This window comes from Phoxinus phoxinus, assembly GCF_949152265.1.
Source record: "Phoxinus phoxinus genome assembly, chromosome: 18".
In the NCBI taxonomy this organism is placed as follows: Eukaryota; Metazoa; Chordata; class Actinopteri; order Cypriniformes; family Leuciscidae; genus Phoxinus; species Phoxinus phoxinus.
The window spans coordinates 13,591,839-13,611,564 of NC_136893.1; the positions used below are offsets into that span (position 1 = coordinate 13,591,839).

Genomic DNA, 19,726 nt, shown 5'->3' on the forward strand with positions numbered 1-19,726 from the left:
TTCCAATGCATTGCCTTATTTTTGTTGGATAGGCCTACACTTGTTTTATCCTGATCTAAAAGAAGCCTGATATGCTTGGATCAGCTGTGATGGAAATGATGGACCTCATGCCCTGGTGGGAAGGCCGAAATGTTTTGGAGTGTTGACGTTTAATTAACAGTTTGCTGGAATGGTGTCCAGGGGAGCTTGCGGCTTGGAGAATCTCAACAACTAATTGGTCACTGTGACTATATCTGTCCAATCAGTATTCCCCTAGACCTCGATATTGAGTCAAAGGCTTATTAAACCCAACCGTCATAGTCAAAATGCCAAACCACAAATACCAATAAATAACTTCTTGCAGTACTAACTAGCTTTTAGCATATCTGGGAAGGGAACCTATCAAAGTGACTGTATTGATCGTATTGATGCAGAATCTTTCTCTATTCAGCGACTGTGCAGATTGAAAAGTCAATAATTACTGACTACAAACACTGTTACAATGATTCGTCCTCTTAAAAGATTTGTCCCCAAACATAGATTCATTCACAAAGGAAACACCGCTAGTGACAAGTAGTCATAGCATTGGGAAGTCTGTATGGAAGCCCATTCTGCCACATTCAAAACATAATGGTTTGGTAAATTATAATACAAAATGTCATTATGAGATATAAAGTTGAAATAATTATGAAAAAGAGTTTAAATTTTGACTGTCGTAAGATTTTTTTAATCTCATAATTTAGACTTTACTGTATGTAATAATTATGATTTTTTAAAATAGTTTGGGCTTTTTATCTTTTTTCAACATGTCGTTATTATGCTTTATGTCATTTTAGTTTGACTTTTAGTTGGACTTTTAGTCTCATAATTATGGCTTAGTATCATTCTTAGTATGGCTTACTATCTGTGGCAATTTATTATGTTTTTAATGAATTAAAATTTTAGATTTTATTATAGATTTTAATAAATCAATTTATTATGTCATAATTATGATTTACCAAGGCATGATTTCTTTTAGATTTATTTTTCTCATGAAATAGGTTTTTCTATACTCATATATTGACTGGGAGTGATGCTTGTGGAACAGTATCTATTCTAATAGTATCTGTTGCTGGTACATTAATGCACATTTACTGCTTTTATCTTTATTATCCGGAGCTATTGAATTGAAAGGGTGACCTTTGTAACAAAATGTGCCAATACATCATGCTACATTGATTTGTCTGTGTCTGTGTCTGACAGGAAAGCGTGGACCTTGGGGAGATCATGTTCTCACTCTGCTATCTACCTACAGCAGGCAGATTAACACTCACAGTCATCAAATGCAGGAACCTAAAGGCAATGGACATTACAGGATACTCAGGTAGAATTTCACCACTGAAAGCTTTACTGCCTTTAAGCATCAAAATACAGAAATGTGATTAGAAGTAGGGGAGAGTAGGGTGAAAAGTGTCACAAGCACTCTCTTAATCTAGAGAACATACTTTATGAGACTATCCATTTAGAAAGAAACATTTGGTAACACTTTAGTTTAGGGTCCAATTCTCACTATAGGGTCCAATTCGGACACATCCTGAAGTATAGCCATTTTATATTACCTCTGTCTCATTTCTCCTTGCCTAGAGGACAACATAAGTAAAAAGTAGCACCACTCTCCTCTATAATTGGTCCATTTGGTTTTATGGCTTCTGGAAAGCTTTTTTCCCCTCATATATTGTTAATGCACACGTCCAGCAACTTCTAATCATGGTTTCATGTTACAAATTGGCTTCTGTTGAGTCAGTTCATATTAGCAAACTTTTCCTGAGGTAAATCAGCAGCATCGCTGAGCGAGTTAAGCCAGACAGTCTAAAGAAGCGTTACGAATGTGATGCAGGGAACAATTTTAAGCTCCAATAACATGAATTACTCACACTATCATGGTTTTTCCTTATAATGATAGTGTGTCACACACCAGACATTTTTACTTTTATCTGCTGAAGAGTAAACGTTTTTCATTTGCAGTAAAATTTTATTCACACGCAGTGGATAATATCTGTTTAGAAGTGCCCCAAGCTAATTTGGTGTCAGAACAAGTACTTCTCATGTGATTTGTTCTGCTCAAGCTGGAAGTAGTTTATGGCTTACTAATGCACATGATAAATGGATCAGACAAATTGCGCAATAATGGAGAGGGATGGAAATCAGTATGCAGCTCTGATGTTAGAATCAGCGCTCAAGTCATTTCATTAAAGCTCTAATTCTCAACGGCCTTCTATTCACACCGAATGCAAAGTTGGCTCTATGAAATTATGAAATGAAAATCTTCTCATCTAATACTCTCATCAACTTCAAGCTATTGGTAGATGATTTATTAAACAAATTGTAGTATGCACTAGTTTCAATTAAAGTAAAATAATGAATTCATTAATAAAAAGTCAAACTGCAAATGTGAAATTACATGTAATAGCGTTTAAATGATCTGAACTAATACCAGTGTTTTCTCTGAGCAGATCCCTATGTGAAGGTATCCCTCATTTGTGATGGGAGACGTCTCAAAAAGAAGAAGACCACAACAAAGAAAAACACCCTGAATCCCACTTATAATGAGGCTATTATCTTTGACATCCCTCCCGAGAGCATGGACCAAGTCAGCTTGCACATCTCAGTCATGGACTATGACCTGTATGTAACAGCTATTTCTCATTTATACATTGAAATTCAAAGAGACAGATGAACCAAAGGCAAAAATTCTGTAAATGTTGACTCACTTTCTGCAGCAGCGCTTGCAAAAGTAAAGGAAAGGAGCTGGATGTGTTCGCAGCAGTAATGATTTATTAACAAAAACTCAAAACTAAATACTCAGAACACACTTGATAATTAACATGAACAGAACAACCAAGTAAACGCGACGAGAACAGATAATGAACTGAAAGAAACACAGAGCTGAAATACCCAAACAAACCAATCAATGAAATAAATAACAGGTGCACATAATAATCAGATCAATGGAAACCATAGACACTAACTGACACACAGGAAACAAATAAAACACGTCCAACCCACCCAAAAACAGAAAATGACACAAATTACCGCAACACTGTCATGTTGTGTATTATAGAATAACATTATTCAATTGTTATTCAATTAAATAACAGTATCCAATCTTTCACACAAAGCTTTTGTCTTCAGAAGGCTTATATGTAATGCAGAACTCATATGAATTATTATACTTTTATGATAAAACATGAAACATGTTTTACATTAAACATGAAAACTACAGCCCTCATTCTTTGTAATTGCTTAGGGAAAAACAAATATAAATTTGTATTATTCATTTTCAATTAAAATTTTACCGATGTGAAATATGAGAAAATTACCACATTTTCATTTAAACCATTCCTTTAACAATGTTAAAGAGATAGTTCATCCAAATATTCTCTCTTCATTTACTCACCGTCATGCCATTATCAATGTATATGACTTTCTTTCTTCAGATAAACACAAACAAAAAAATTCAGGAAAATAATCCATCTCTGTGAGTCCATAAAATGCCATTGAATGGGTTCTGCTCCTTTGCTTGAAAAAACCACACACAGCAATTGTGACAGTAATCCATACGACCCCACTTGGATGAATCAATGTCTTCTGAAGCGAAACGATATGGGGTTGGACAATGAAACTGAAACACTGTTGGAAGGTTTCACGTCTATATATGCTCGGCCTGGTGGCCAATCTTCACTGATTTTACACTCCATCAGTAAGAGCGGAGTGTGAAGGTTGAATAAACAGAGCAATGGCACAGCTGTATATAAAATGTTGCCATCCACACAGCATAATGTGAGACATATCAGAGTTTAAAAGAGGACAAATTATTGGTGCACATCCCGCTGGCTCATATGACCTGGGCAGCAAGTCTTTGTGGTGTATCAAGAGCTATGATATCCAGGGTAATGTCAGCATACCTCCACATAGGACAAACCACATCCAACAGGAGTAACTGTCGACACGAAAGGAAGCTGTCTGAAAGGGATGTCCTTGTACTAACCCAGATTGTATCCAAAAAACATAAAACCACAGCAGCCCAACTCACAGCAGAATCAAATGCACACCTCGACTCTCCTGTTTCCACCAAAGCTGTTTGTCGGGAGATCTACAGAGTCAATATTCATGGTTGGGCTGCTATAGCCAAACATTTGGTCACAGGATTTCAGTGGTTCAATATCATGGCATTCCCTACTGTGCTTGACGTGCAAGGACTACCAAACCATTCTGGAGGACCATATGCATATGGTTCAAACATTGAACCCTAAATGGGGTGCCGTGTATCAGCATGATAGGCTGAACTTGTGAATACACATAGGAAAGAAGCAATGGTTTAAAAGAGCTGTCCTATATGCCTATCATTTCCCTTAAGAACATTGATTCATCCACAGGGGTAATATGGATTACCGTAACAATCACTTTCTCACAATCGGTTTTCAAGGGTCAAGCGAGCAGCACCCATTCGCATTATACAGTATGGACACAGATATTGATTATTTCCTAAAAATCTTTCTTTGTTTATCTATAGAGAAATAAAGTCCTATATATCACGTGTCACACGTTGGCTGATGATGCAGACAGACAAAGCTTGATTCCAAAAATATAACAACGCTTTAATGTATACAGGCAGGTGAACAGGACGCAACAGCATGTTTCACATAGACATGAACAACAACGTAAAGGGACTGAACAGAATGAGGAGTAGGCCTATATATACACAGGGTAAAAGAGTGAACAAACTAGACACAGGTGGATGACGGTTAACTAATCAGGGACTAACAAGAACAGGTGCAGACAAGACAGAACATAATTGTGACAACATGAGAGAGTAAATTACGAGAGACTTTTCATTTTTGGCTGAACTATTCCTTTAACATTTAACACAGTTCATGTATTATTATACAACCCCATTTCCAGAGAAGTTGGGACATTTTGTAAAATGCAATAAAATCTAGAATCTGGTTTAATTTTTTAGAACCTTTATTTAACTAACAAAAGTACAAAGAAAGAATTTCCAACATTTTTACTGATCAACCTTAAATGCATTTTGTAAATTTAGTTTTTTTGATGGATGCAACAGACTCTAAAAAGATGCGACAGAGGCATTTTCCCCACTTTGTCACATCACCTTTCCTTTTTGATTCCAATTTTTGATCATTTGAAGATTGAGGATACTAATTGTTGCCGTTTTGCAAGTGAAATTTTTGCCCAATGTCGCTTGATACAAGACAGCTGCTCAACAGTCCGTGGTCATCTGACTGATTCTCACTTTTTCAATAAGAGACACATCTGGACTGCAGGCAGGCAGTCAAGCACATCCCTTCTGTGGTGTAGAGTGTCTACGAAACCTCTCTGTTGTATCACGTGCTGAATGAGGCCTGGCATTGTCTTGCTTCCCAGGAAAGATGTCATCTTGATGGCAGTATATGTCTTTGTACAATCCCAATACATCTCCACATCAATGGTACCTTCACACACATGCAAGTCACCCATGCCGTTTGGACCGATGCTTCCCCGTACCATGACAGATGTTTGCTTTTGCACGATGCAAAAGTCATCTTTGGGGCTTAGAACTGAGAAAGTTTTGGATAAATTGAGACAAGCTCGGGCCCAGAGAACTCAGCAGCATCTCTGCACAGAATTGATGTAGGCATATCTTTCTCCTTGCGTAACAGAGTTTCAAGCAGAATTTCTTGATGCAGCGTCAGAGTACAGTTCAAAGTACTCCTGAGTCCATGTGGATGTGTTTAACACAGCAGCATGATGGTCTCTCATGCAATGGCTTCTGAGGGCTCAAAGGTCACACACATTCAACAGAGGTTTCCTGCTTTGCCCTACATGTACTGAGATTTTCTGGATTCACTGAATCTTTTCACAATATTATGATAGATGGTGAAATACCTAAAATCTGCAGTCTTGCATTGAGAATTTTTATTTATTTATTGTGTGACAATTCTCTCATGATATTTAGCACCAGGTGGTGAGCCATGACTCATCTTTGCTTGCAAAGACTGAGATGCTCCGTATATACCCAATCACGATTACCAATTCACCGTATTGTGGACTGTTTTAAAAGAGTTTAACTTGGATATTCTATAATCTTATCACTTTTATTTTGCCTCTATCCCAACTTTTTTGTAGTGTGTTGCAGCCTTCAAAATCAAACTTTGTTTATTAATTTAGTCAATAAAAACATTGGAAATCCTTACTTTGCACTTTTGTCAGTTAAATAAGGTTCACGAGAATTAACAAACCAGATTCTTTATTTTATTGCATTTTACTAAACCTTTCTGGAAATGGGGTTGTAATATATTGTGCATCAAACTCAAGGCACACAACCTAAACAGAGAAATATTGAAACAAACTGTACAGGATATATTAGAATAGCAGGATCACCAGACATCAGAATGATCACATGGTACAGTACATGTGCTTAAGTAGAAAGAGGAAAAGGTCAGATGTCAGAGCATTCACCGCTCACTTCTCTACAGCTGGGTAACTGCTCAAAGAACCGGGTGTATACATTTAACCCAACATTCTCAAGTCTCAAGTCAGTGTCCAAGACAAGAACACACACACACACACACACACACGATTAGATGTCAGGAACTGCTATTTCATAATACTCTTCCTTGGGTTCACAAAAGGACTCACGTAAAGTTCAGCACCACTGAGGTAAATGTATGTTGATTTCTTTATCCTGTGGCACTTCAGCTGCTCTCTCCGAGACAGAATATATGCACATATTTTTACACACATACCTTGCTGCAAAAGAGGTCAGTTGCACTAGCAGGCAAACTCAGATCATTGTCTGTTAACAAAATGCTTTTGGGTCATGCAAACTTTAAGTTACATTATTCATTGCCAGAGTGGATGTGTTTATGTAGATCACTTAAATTGAAACAGATATACCAATGCATAATTCTATAACAAACGAATCTTATCTTGCAGGGTGGGCCACAATGAGATAATTGGTGTGTGCCGTTTGGGCTGTGGTGCTGAAGGTTTAGGTAGAGACCACTGGAATGAGACGCTCACATACCCCCGTAAGCCAATTGCACACTGGCACTCCCTGGTGGAGCCTAAGAAATCGGAAAAAGTGGTAAGTAACCCTCCCTCCAGGAATGCAAACATAAACATGAAGGGTAGGCATAATAACCCTCTGAATTAGTGTTTATATCAGGAGTGTCCAGTCCTGCTCCTGGAAGGCCACTGTCCTACAGAGTTCAGCTCCAACCCCAATAAACACATTTGAACCAGCTAATAAATGTCTTTCTAGGCATACTAAAAACTTTCAGACAGGTGTGTTGTGGCAAGTTGGAGCAAAACTCTGCAGGACAGTGACCCTCCAGGACCGAGTATGGACACCCCCTTGGTTTATGTAGAACTTAGAACTGAATTCATTTCTGGCTACTCGCCAATCTCTCTTTGTAAATATGCAGATCCCTCTAGTCACATCCTCAAACTTGTACTGTGCTTCATGAATAATACATGAGTGGAATATGTCAGTGCTGATTTTAATTCACACTCTGAAATTCTGTCCCCTTTTCTGAAATGTGGTCAAGAGTTAATCATGAGGGGTGGGAAATGTATTTGGCGCTATGTACATGTTAGGTTATGCATTTTTCTCTCTTCGTTCAATTTACCTAATTTCTTTCTGTAAAATATAATAATACACAGTGTCTTTATTTTGACCAAAGTTGTCAATACATTAAAAATTAATCTAAAAAAAATACCATCGTTTCAGCTGTGGTCCTATCTGGACATATGTATTGTGTTTGGGGACATGGCCACACACTCTTATCTGAATATTAAGTAGACCTGAGAAATAATTTGTGGCTTGGATTGTAAGGCATTGTTTTTGGTCATTTTTGAAGGGGTATGGTTGTGTTTCTGTTCTGAGTTAAATTATGTTTTATTGGAAGTCACCATTATCGAAATTACTGTTCCTTTTAATTAAGTTTGTACTGATTAAATGAGTGTGCCAGATACGTTTTCTGCTAGTGTATGAGAAACAGGCTATTCAACAAATGCAAATTCTCATTTTTACAACTATAATATATCGTGATGTGCAAATAATTACATAAAAGCATGAGAAAATCGGGTTGAGGATTAATTAGTTAGTTCATTTGTAGCCTCATTTATGCAGTTTGCTTAAGTGGAATGTGATTAAATGTGTTTGGATTTGCATGAATTAAAAGCATGATATTTATTTTTATATAGAAAATCATTTAAAAAACAAATATGTTTAACTTATAATATAACTTTACTGATGCATCAGTTTCCTCCAACCACAGTGTAAAATTCACTCTTCTGAGCAATATTTGCTCACTCTTCTGCTGTGCTCTCATTGATGGGTTTTTCATGTGTCTTTTCTTACAGTGGAAAGCTAGAACGGCCAGTTTTGACAGTCAGGGGTCTTGCCCCTCCCCCAAACCTCCTGCCAGCCCTTGATCAGAGCCATATGTAGACCTACAGACTCGGCATCCTCGCTGTAGTCCATTTGTCTGTCCGATGAAAACGAGAGCCCTGCTACTTCCACGTTACCTACGGGTTGATTTAGATGGTTCCCAAACGTTGATCTAAGATCAGACCCTGTCTTTGCCCCGATGTTCCTCGTGTTCAAGCTCTTCCAGTCCTTATGATCCTCAGTCAATTCTTGGAAGTGTTGTACAAACCTTCGTACCTAGAATACTCTACAAAGCCAACTTGTGTTCATAGAATAGCTTGGTATCGTCAGAGGAGATGTTTCTTTCCGATATGAATTTTCCTGAAGCATTTGAAATCCGATGCGTTGTTCTGCAAGCGGTCTACGTGCAAACAGAAGTTTCCGCACAATGCTACAAAGGTCTTTGTGGATGAAAGATTAAATATTGGAAGTCCTAAGAATGAAGTCAAAAAAGTTGGTAGCCTAAATATAAAATATTGAGGGAAAAGGACAATGTTTTGTGTGAGTGAGAAAAAGATGTGCTATACTACGAACAAACAATTTTCTCTGTCAAATCCTCGTATGAAACCTGTGTGAAGGCGTACTTTTTAAAATATTTATCGGTTTATAGATGTTGTATAAATGTTATGTGTAAAAAGAGACTGTCTATATATATATCAGAGCACAACAAACTTTTCCTATCCATTAATTTCTTGCTGAAACACAGATGGTTTACATGTAAAGAACTTCCTGTTCACACACAAAAACACTTCATATGTGACTTCATACATTTATGTGATTAAAATAATATTCATTGTCAAGACCAGGTGCAAAACTGGGCATTTAAGGTAAGAGTGCTGAAATATCCATCGAGATCTGTCTGGATTTATGTGGGTTGTACTGTATTCACTTTGTTTTAATAGCATTTAAAGAGATACTGAAGAGGTTCTGTATCTTAGTAGCACTGCATTTAATAGCAATTCAACTCCTCTTTGAACCCTCATGCTGATTCAATCTAGCGCTGACATCTCATTCATCTTTTGACATTTCATTTTATTGAGTTAAATTGGACTGTCAAAGTTTTCCATATTTTATCTGGAAAAATGTCTGGATTAAACAATGTACGCTCAGACTTAAAAAATATATTCATATTCTGTACTGTTTAAAAGAGCAGGGTTGACATTACATAAAATTGTAGGTGTGTAACTAACATACATCTTCAGATTCATATTTTTATATTATTTCACAACAATTATTTAAAAAAAAAATTAGGGATATTTGAAAGGATGTGCATAAAATAATGTGGTAATGTACAGTCTGTATCCAGCAGAACTGTAACATGGACATATCTGCATAACCAAACAATTCAATATAACTGTCAAGTAGGTCTAAAAAAAGTCATGCCATCTTGTGCAAGTGTCAATTTTATAATATTTAATGCTCAACAGAGCTAAACAGAGCAGTGAAAATAATAATGTTATTTTTTACATTGTTAACGTTGCAAATGTCTTAACAACTTCCATTGCCCGCAATATTTTATTTGTTTATCCCTGTGGTTTCTCTGTTTTGTTTTACATTCATTCACAACAATTTAACTTGGAATTAAAATTTAGCAGAAAGAGATGCTCAGGCAAACCCCAGCAAAAAAAAGTATGATTACTGCAGTATATTCTTCTGTAAAAAAAAAATGTAAAAACATAATGCATATGCTGGAAATTCAGTTGCATAAATGCACAGAAATTCCCGAATTAGTTCAGAACTTCCCTTCCGATTCCTGGACATTTTGACTATATGTTTCAAATAAAAAAAAAGACAGACCATTCAAATGTACATAACATCCGTCACAAAGATGAAAGAAAAAAAAGAAAAAACTATGCAGGCAGTTCATTGTCAGATGATGAATGACTTTACGCTCCAGTTGTGGTGTTGAAATATCTTGAAATATACATGGCACTTGGGCAATTTTACATAATGCCCTCCATCATCTCATAGGGTAACTGTTAAGCTTTAAATTTATATATAGATTTAATATTTTAACAGAATCTTTAAAAATTCTGTCAAAAAGTCAATTTGTTGAAGAAATGGTTGTGACAAAGTGACAAACTTTTTGGTCCTGTTTTTACAATTATCACCAATGTTGTAATACTCAGATAATATAAAGTGTGTTTCTGTAGGTGAATGTAAAGTTAATAAGGTTCAGATCTGGTTCTTTACCTCATCACTAACTCTTGTGTGCTGGTGTTTTAACAACCTGTTTCTGCCCCCTTGTGAATCTGAACAACTTTCTAATTTTGTATTGATCATTTGTACTTGCAATATAACTTGTAATGTTTGAAAAGGTTCTTGTATTTCTGCCAAAATGCCAAAATAAAATGTTGTTTCAGCCATTTCAAGGACGGAGTTGCTTCTCTTTCACTCTTGTGAACTTCTGTCATCAAATCACAAATAGTGGGTTACATTATAGAGACTGCATATTGTCTCATATTTTTAATAAAATGTGCAACAAAAGCAATATACAGTGCTGCGCATAAGTGAAGACACCCATGCTAAAGTTGCCTATAAAAAGAGGAATAAAAAAAATAATCTTTTGGAAATTGATAAATGCCTTAATTTACAAAAATAAGAACCTTTAAGGACACCAATTTTCTTTGTTAATGAATAATGTATCGTAAATAAATAATGTTTTTTCTTAAAATACAGGGTGCATAAGTCAGGACTATGTTAAATTCATAGAGGTAGGCAGATTGTTATTTTTAAAGGCCAGTTATTTGGCCAGTTACATGGATCCAGGATACTATGCATCCTGGTAAAGTTCCCTTGGCCTTTGGAATTAAAACAGCCCCACATCATCACATACCCTTCACCATAGAGATTGGCATGGTTGTATTTCAGTTAGCCTAATAGCTGGTTTGATTTGCATTGAGAGATGATCTTATGGAAAGTACCCCATGCCAATCTTATGGTGAAGGGTATGTGATGATGTGGGGCTATTTTAATTCCAAAGGCCAAGGGAACTTTATCAGGATGCATAGTATCCTGGATCCATGTAACTGGCCAAAAAATGGCCTTTAAATAAAAATAAATAAATTCTGCCTAACTCTATGGGAATTTACCATAGGGGTGTCCTGACTTATGCACCCTGTATTTTAAGGAACAACATTTATTTATTTACGATACATTATTCATTGGTGTCCTTAAAGGTTGGATTTTTTTTAATGAAGGCATTGATCAATTTCCAAAAATATATTTTTTTATTCCTCTTTTTTGGCAACTTTAGCATGTGTGTGTTCACTTATGCATAGCACTGTATTTGTGTGTTGATAAAGGTAAAGGTTTAGTTCACCTAAAAATTAAACATTTGCCATCATTTACTTGCCCTCATGTCATTCCCAATTATTTAAGCCACTATATTTCAAGTCTTATTAAGTCATATAATAACTTCATGTGAAAATTTAAGTTGTTTAAAATGAATTATGTACTGTAGAAAGTAGTTCAAATTACACCATAAATCAGGTACAGGTAATTCAAACCATCATTCAACCACTCATCATTCATATTTTTATTACATTTTTTGTTTGTTTGTTTTTTCACAAAAAGTCATGATAGCTTTATGTGAGAATTAGAACCAAATTGAAGTTGTTTAACATGAACAGATAATTCAGTGAGCCTTTAACTGCTGCAACTGAATAACTGAATCAGTGAATTGAACTTGAACACAGATTAGTCGTGAACAAATGAATGCCTCAATCCTCATCTATTCCCAGAAAGCAACATAGTGTCTGCCCAGATCCGGGCCACATCTGGTACATGTGGATTCCATGCGTTCCAGATGTGGGCCGGATCTGGGGCGACACTAATATTGCAGTCTGGGTTGTAATTTATTCTTCAACATTTTTCCACTTGAGATAAACTAATACGGACAACATGAAGGTGAGTAAATGATGACAGGATTTTCATTTTCAGTAACGTTTTTTTAGCCAGGAAAATAAAGCCCTTTAAGAACTAAAGAGGTCCACTACTCCTCAGGTGGTGGCATTATCGCCCATAGCTTCTTCCTCAGAGCTAGTTTATACAGAATCTGATACCCATCATCCCATGCATAGAGCTGCCGCTCCTCAGGATTGTATTTGAGGCTGGAATGGGCCCCGAAGCGCCTGGGGAAATAAATCAGAGGGGCTTCGCCGCTGCTTACCATGTCATTCACATCGAACACACACTGCACACGCGAGCGGCTCGGCGGCTTGGTGTTGTAAACCACATAGACTGTGCCGCAGACAATAAAAGCAGCTTCAGCGTTGTTTCTTGGACACGCCGTGTCCCACATCTGTTCTATGTCCAGAGAGTTAGAGTCCATCTTAGCCAGATTGATAGTGTCTCCAGCTGGATACAGCGCCCATAGCCCGTCCTCATCCACCACCAGGTCCACCAGCGTCTCTGGATTGAGTTGGTACACTGGGCTGCGGTCCTCCATGGGAAGGACTGCACTGTCTGCAACCGAACCGTTCTTGAGGTCGTATTTAATAACTTGGAGCTCTGAACTTTCACTGATATAATAGAGAAAGCCATCGTAGACTGCATGACCGGTCCCATTCCAAGCAGTGGGAACGGTGATCTGCCTGGCTTTAGACATGCCTGATGATGCAGAGAGCTCTCGCACCGAGTTGAATTCGTACAGCGTGTTGTCGGATGTGCCGTTGAAGATGTAGACTTTTGCTGACCTGGCATCTTTGGTCCAGACACCTTTCGGGCTCCCCAACCTTTTAAGGATCTTCATTGCTTTTAGACTGGATACAATGTTCACGCACACTGTCAATGAAAACAAACATGATTAATGTCTACAGGGAGCATACTATGATTACAGTTTTTCTCGATTGCTTAAACACTATAACCAGGCTTTTGAACTAAAATTTCAAAACCATAATGCCATTTATCAAAAAGCACACCCATTTCACTAAACTATAAACACAAATGCCTTCATTTCTCATTGCCTACACCATGTGGTCATTTAGAAAGCACTAGTATTCAATATTGTTCACTCAAGTCAGCACAGCTTCAGCTCAGTTAGCACACAATTGCCCAGGTGAAAACACTAAGAGTCAAAATTTAACACACATCAATCAGATCCTTCAATGGATAGATAAAAGGGACCCAAATCAGTTTATTGAGTTTTGGAACAATAGATCTAGAAAGACATGAAGAAAGAAGTCGAGGAGGGATAGGAGGAGGAGGAGGAAAGGTAAGGGGAAGGGCAAGAGGCAAGTGGTCTCGGATGAACTTCAGGCCACTTTAGTTGACCATGTCCTTGTCAATGGTATGACTATGAGGGAGGCTGGGCTATGAGTAAGGCCGAATTTGAGACACTTCACCGTCACCTCCATCATCAGAAGCTTCAGGGAGGTGTGCTGGCAAACACATTTCTGTCACTGAATAAGAGACAAACATTTCCAATTGTCTTTGATGAGGTTTATTTTCTTGCAAGAAAAGGCCAGCAGTCGTACAGTCACACAGAGTGGCTGCGGAGTGTGACAGTGAAGGGAGAGCATCCTTCCTCCTTTATAGACTTGACTCCCAGACTGTTATCTTTCTAGGCCAATGATGGTTTTTCAACCATACGTGGAACATTCTTAGACTTGTTCATCAAATTTTATCCTTTAGTGGAGGCCCTCCAACACTTGGTAGTGGTCACTACCAACACTCTTCACCAATACAATACAATTCCATATTAGAATAAGGTTTGTGTGTGCTCTTTTACTGTCATATGATGGTCACACACATATCTTACGTAAGTAAATATATAAAATAAAAAAATAGAGTAAAAAAAAGAAAAAAGTACTTTTACAAGAGTACATGAATGAATAAAAATATGCCAATGTATCCATTGGTTGTGTCTTTTGTGTTCATCATGTGAAAAGGTTTGTGAGGGGGGGAACTACAAGCAACATAACTTACCAGTTTTGAAAATGTTGTTTTGAATTTATTACACCAGTGTGTAAGACTATGTTGTAGTGTGTGTGATTTTGATGGCTTGTGTGTCCAGTCTAAGGACAAAGTTTGGTTTTTCAGCAAGAGTGAATGGTTTTGAGTGTAGAGCTTCATTTTGACCTGAAAATAGGAAGTTTGGAGAATTGGGTGAGACGTTATGGATTTGTGTTTACTGTTCTGAGAATACGAGGCATAGTTTCAAGAAATGTGTTTAAGCAATCGAGAAAAACTGTAATATTACGAACTCTTAAAGCAATTTATATAGACTGCTTAGTCTGCACAAGCACTGGAAGACAACATTATGAAAAAATAAATAGAGTTCGAACCTTTATTTTTCTTTATGGAAGAAATAAACAGAAAACTTGAATGTGAAAATCGAAAAGTTAAAACGAAGAGTTAAAACTAATGTAAGCCTTCCTTCACAGTCGTGAGAGATTCACCCTGAAATGTCATGTAGGTATTCTATAAATGTGCATGTGCATCTTCATTTTAATATACAGGCCTTTGGGAACTATTTCTAAGATATTTAATTTCAAAGATAAAAATTAGAAACTTTATTAGTTTCTCCTGTCATGATCTGTCACAGTTGTAGCTGAAACTCTATTAAAATAAATTGAAAAAATATATAATAAAGCTAATAACAATCATTCGATTTTAGAATATGTTAATGTTATTTTAATTCACTTTTTAATTCACAATTTATTTGTTGATTCCCTTGCCAGTAATTCTCTTTGTTACAAAAGGTTTTTGATAATATACACTGTTCAGTCAGTAATAGGATTTCATTTTTTTTTTAAAGAAATTATAATTTTTTATTCAGCATGACACATTCAATTTAGCAGAAGTAACAGAGGCATTGTTAAAAATGCATTTATATTTTCTATATTCAAACAATTATAAAAATGTATATCATGGTTTTTACAAAAATATTAAGCAACACATGTTTTCAAAATTGATTAATAAATGTTTCTTGATCACCAAATCAGCATTTAAGAATAATGTTTGAAGGATCATGTGACACTGAAGACTGGAATAATGATGCTGCAAATTCAGCTTTGCCATGACAGGAATAAATTACATTTTAAATTGTAATGCAATTTCACAATATTAACCGTTTTACCAACCCCAAACTTTTGAACCACAGTGTATAAAGTATACAAATATATATTTTGTTTGAAAATAAATACATAAATGTAATGAACTGGAATTTTGCCTGCAGCCTTCAGCTTTAGAGTGGATTTTTTTTTGTTAACAACACTGTACTTCATTGGAGACAGATGAACTGTAAAGCTGTCATATGAACAGGAAAATGAAACACAAATACAGTCATCTGCTTTGATTCCAGCCTTCTGGATAACAAAATAGGCTAGAAGCCAACAATTGCATAACATTTTTACCACAAAAGCCAAATGGCTAATCTAGTGAACTGACTGGCTTGATTCTTTGTTCCTTGTTTCCTAATTAACAAGACGCAGCACATTTCCTCTAAACTAAAATAAATCCTCAGTGTAGGGCAGCCAAGCATTAGCAGAAATTCTTACCATTATACTGTTCAAGTGAGACGGTCACAAGGCCTACCACAATCCCAATATGGATGAGTGTAACTGGGATCCTAGTTCTCATAAAATACAAATGTCTTAAATCAAAGCACATGCTTTTTGTTCATCCTCTCAACCTTGAACTGCAGCTTTTAACTCTCCTAATTTGATTTTCCAGAATTACAATTTTCCAGAGAAAACTGGACTGCTTTGTAACGGTAGGCTAAATCTCCTCGACCAAGAGTATGTCGAGGCTAAAAAAGTAAATGATCAAAAGCTGGACTTCAGCTGTCAAAACCTGATTTCCCCGACTCACCAGACAGCTCAAAGAACTCTTCCTTCTTCCTCTCTTTGAAAACCGGGTCCTGTTCCACCATTTTGTCTGTTGCTTTCACACAAGGCTTAGGTGGATTCTTGGTTTCGATGTAGTCCATCTCACGCTCCACGCGGTCTACCCGTGCTCCTGCGCCCTCCATGTCGGAACGCAGTTTACTGTGCTCCTTGCCCAACTTCTCCAACAGGTCTGCGGCCTGCTGGCTGAACTCCTTCAGGTCGGAGTTGTAGCGGTTGTTCTGTTCATGCCACTGGGCAATGCGTTCCTAGAAAAATGACAAGTACACTGAGTCAAATAATTGTTTAAGATGATCTGCAGCCAGATCAAAAAGTGCAGCAAATTCTTTCTAATGTTATGAAACTAAACTTTCTAAACGTATTCCAGTGGGGAATAGGCCTGCTGGGAATAATGGTACAGAAGTGTTGAGTAATTCTGGACAGCATGTGTTAGCCTTTCCCCCCAGTCAAAGGCAAAATCAATTCTTATCTGAATTCAGGAGATGGAGAACCTCAGAGTGATGTCTGAGGCTATTAGTCAAGGACCCCATAAAATCCAATACATATTTTTAACAAATTGTGAAAAATCATTGCAGAGTTGAAGATCTACAATTTGAGACCCTTCAGTTCCACAAATCAGTTAAACATATATATAAAACAATTTCTCATGTAGTTACAGCTATTTGGTGACTTGACTGTATATAATATTATTATAACATATTATCAATGTTGTACTGCTTAACATTTTTGTGAAAACCATGATACTTTTTTTTTTTTATTCTTTGATGATTTTTTTTTTTTAAAGAACAGCATTTATTTTAGAAAACATTTTTTTTTTTTACTATAAATACCTTTCACGGTTACTTTTGATCAATTAAATGCATCCTTGCTGAATAAAACTATTAATTCTTATTTTTTAAAAACTGCCAAATGAGTGAAATGATTTGAGGTACCTCCTTGTTGCAGGAGCTACAGAACATAACTTCTACAAAACTTCCCATACTGTATTACTGTATTAAAAGTACTTGAATATGGTGCAGAATTGTCAGTATTTTCATTAAATATGTATTACCATCAGTGTGGCCGCCCCAGGGGCCTTTTGCTCAAGGCTAGCTGCTCAAGCTGACTTTAATATTTCATGATTTCGAATCAAAACGAACTTAGTTTCTTATAAATGTTGTTGCTCCATAAATATTAATTGAAAATAAATATTTTTTTCAGTCCTTACTTTGGGACCAGATTTTTTTTTTTTTTAAACAGTAACACTTTAGATCAGGGTCCAATTCTCACTGTTAGTTGCTTATTAACATGCATATTATGGTATTGGCCACTATGTAATATCATACTACTATGAACTATGATATTGGCTGTTTATTAGTACTTATTAAGCACATATTAATGCCTTATTCTGCATGAGCATATGTTACATCCCTAATCCCACCTCAAGCCTAAACTTAACAACTACCTTACTAACTATTAATAAGTAGTAATTAGGAGTTTATTCAGTCAAAAAGTCGTTGCTAATAGTTATTAAAGTATGACCACAAAAACTTTCTAACCAGAAAAGAAAAACTGTAAAAAATGCTTTTAGTCTTCTAGTACCATACATCACACACACTTTAAGAATAATTCAGTGGACTCCTGCTGATTCAGGTAATCAAGGCAGTCCTGTCTGCATATGACATATGTAAATTGACAGAATCAATTAATTATTCTAATAAAGTGTCTGCTTAATCATGAGTCATTATTTTGCTTATTGAATCAGTGTTAGGATTTTTTTCAGCACAGCTTCACTGAACAAAAATGCTGAGATAAACTATTCAGTCAATCAAGAAAATGTTTCTCTGCACTGGGGTACAACTTCACTCAAGAAAAAAAGCGTCTTTGTTACAGTGTAATTATATAACTGAGTAATATCAACTAACTATGTGCACTTATAGGGTTATGGTTAGGATTAGTAATTATGCATAATTTCGTTATTACTCTACATGTAACGTGTTACAAGACATAAATGGTTTCCATAAAAAGTAAGACAGTAAATCTTAAGTAAATGTGAGCCAGCATTTGCTTCAATGAAGACTTTTAGTTTTGTCTGTTGATCTAATGGTTCTTTGGTTTGGGAAGTCACTGTTGTGTCTGAGGGACTGAGTTACTTCAGCGTGTGTCTACTCTCACTTTGAAAAAACTGTGCTACAGATAATTGCCAACATTTTCAAGAGTTGTCGAGTTGAATAAATGTAAAGAACTCTCAGAATTAGCATTGTTTCAGAGTTTTGACGTATGCCTAGAAAAGTGGACGTCTCTGTAAAATGGCTGAAAACTAGCAGGACTGCAGACAGTATTGAAACGTGGCCAGATGAACCAAAATTCTCTTACCTCCATAGCAACCATCCTGTTTTCCAGGTAGTTCATCAGGCCCTGGTAGTGGTACTGGCCTCTGGAATGAGCCAAAACGGTCAAGAGAATGAAAAATATGGTGGCTTTCATGGTGGCTTTGGATATGGGACGCTTTCAGGTACTCCACAAAACAAAAGAAGTCTCAAAAAAAGATGTGCTGCAGCTGCTTATGGGCGTCCTTGTCCTCTAGTAAGTGTGAGTGCTCACAAGGAGAAGGGACCGGAATCAGGGACTTCCAGGGTTTCATATTCGCTGGCTCTCTCACTTGGCTGGAATGTTTTTACTTACACTGAGGGAGGAGCCATGTATCTCTGGCCTCTCTCCGTCCTCAAAAGAGAACCATGTAGTGTGCCTGAAAGATGAAGTCACTGAAATACAGTCAAAATCTACTAATGTCAACAATAAACATGTCAGCAGTTTTGTAATAAAAGTACACGCTTAAAAATAAAGGTTCCAAAAGAGAGTTAAGCAATATTTATACAGTATGTTTGATGCAATGGAAGAACCATTTTGGATTCTCCAAAGAACATTTCTGTGAACAGTTCTTAAAAGAACCGTAGTGTGAAGAATGTTTTGATTTTCTTCACAGAATAATCTGGAGAACACTTTTTCACTATAAAGAACCTTTTGTGCAATGGAATGTTTCCATTGATGTTAAACTTTCTTCATAGAACCATTTATGCCAATAAAGAACCTTTATTTTAAGAATGTATTAGAGTCTGTTTGCTACATATATGCACAAATTATCTAATTTGCATGCAACTTTGTTCAACAAATTGGTAAAAGAGTGGTTAAAGTAGTTCAATATGACAAAGCAATTTGTTCTGAGATGAGCAAAAATCCCATTTCTAACTGTCAAACCTCCATCCAAAAGTTAAACCTTCACCGTGTTCGCTTAATCACAAACTTATCATACATGGATAAGGAAATCAAATCATCCTGGTTATGCAAATACCAGTGAAAGGGCACTTGGTTTATTTAAAGTAAAATGCAATTGAAGATCCCTTGAAAGTCAAACTGAATTATGCAGAGTGAATATCGTTCCCAT

General features: G+C 36.5%; 2 protein-coding genes across 4 annotated transcripts in view; one reads left to right on the forward strand and one right to left on the reverse strand.

The window, feature by feature from the left end:
• The window catches only part of syt6a (synaptotagmin VIa), a 50,078-nt gene extending 39,262 nt beyond the window's left edge, over window positions 1-10,816 (forward strand). The window contains exons 4-7 of one of the 2 annotated variants that reach the window (XM_079589648.1): window positions 1,222-1,342; window positions 2,472-2,643; window positions 6,955-7,105; window positions 8,386-10,283. In XM_079589648.1, coding sequence (XP_079445774.1) covers window positions 1,222-1,342; window positions 2,472-2,643; window positions 6,955-7,105; window positions 8,386-8,457 — 516 coding nt within the window. In that variant the 3' untranslated portion in view covers window positions 8,458-10,283. Of the gene's footprint in view, window positions 1-1,221; window positions 1,343-2,471; window positions 2,644-6,954; window positions 7,106-8,385 lie in introns of both variants that reach the window. The other variant, XM_079589649.1, reaches the window with a different exon arrangement.
• Window positions 10,817-11,697: 881 nt separating this feature from the next.
• Window positions 11,698-18,954, reverse strand: olfml3a (olfactomedin-like 3a). Of its 2 annotated transcripts, XR_013794974.1 has the most exons (4): window positions 18,658-18,954; window positions 16,268-16,550; window positions 12,295-13,237; window positions 12,020-12,210 (listed from the first exon to the last, which is right to left on the reverse strand). XR_013794974.1 is itself a non-coding variant. In XM_079589650.1 (3 exons), exons 1-3 carry the CDS (start codon window positions 18,766-18,768, stop codon window positions 12,447-12,449), a joined length of 1,185 nt encoding a protein of 394 aa, XP_079445776.1. In that variant the 5' UTR covers window positions 18,769-18,954; the 3' UTR covers window positions 11,698-12,446. The 2 variants fall into 2 exon arrangements, 1 of the variants encoding a protein (XP_079445776.1); XM_079589650.1 differs by having other exon boundaries at window positions 11,698-13,237.
• Window positions 18,955-19,726: the final 772 nt, after the last annotated feature.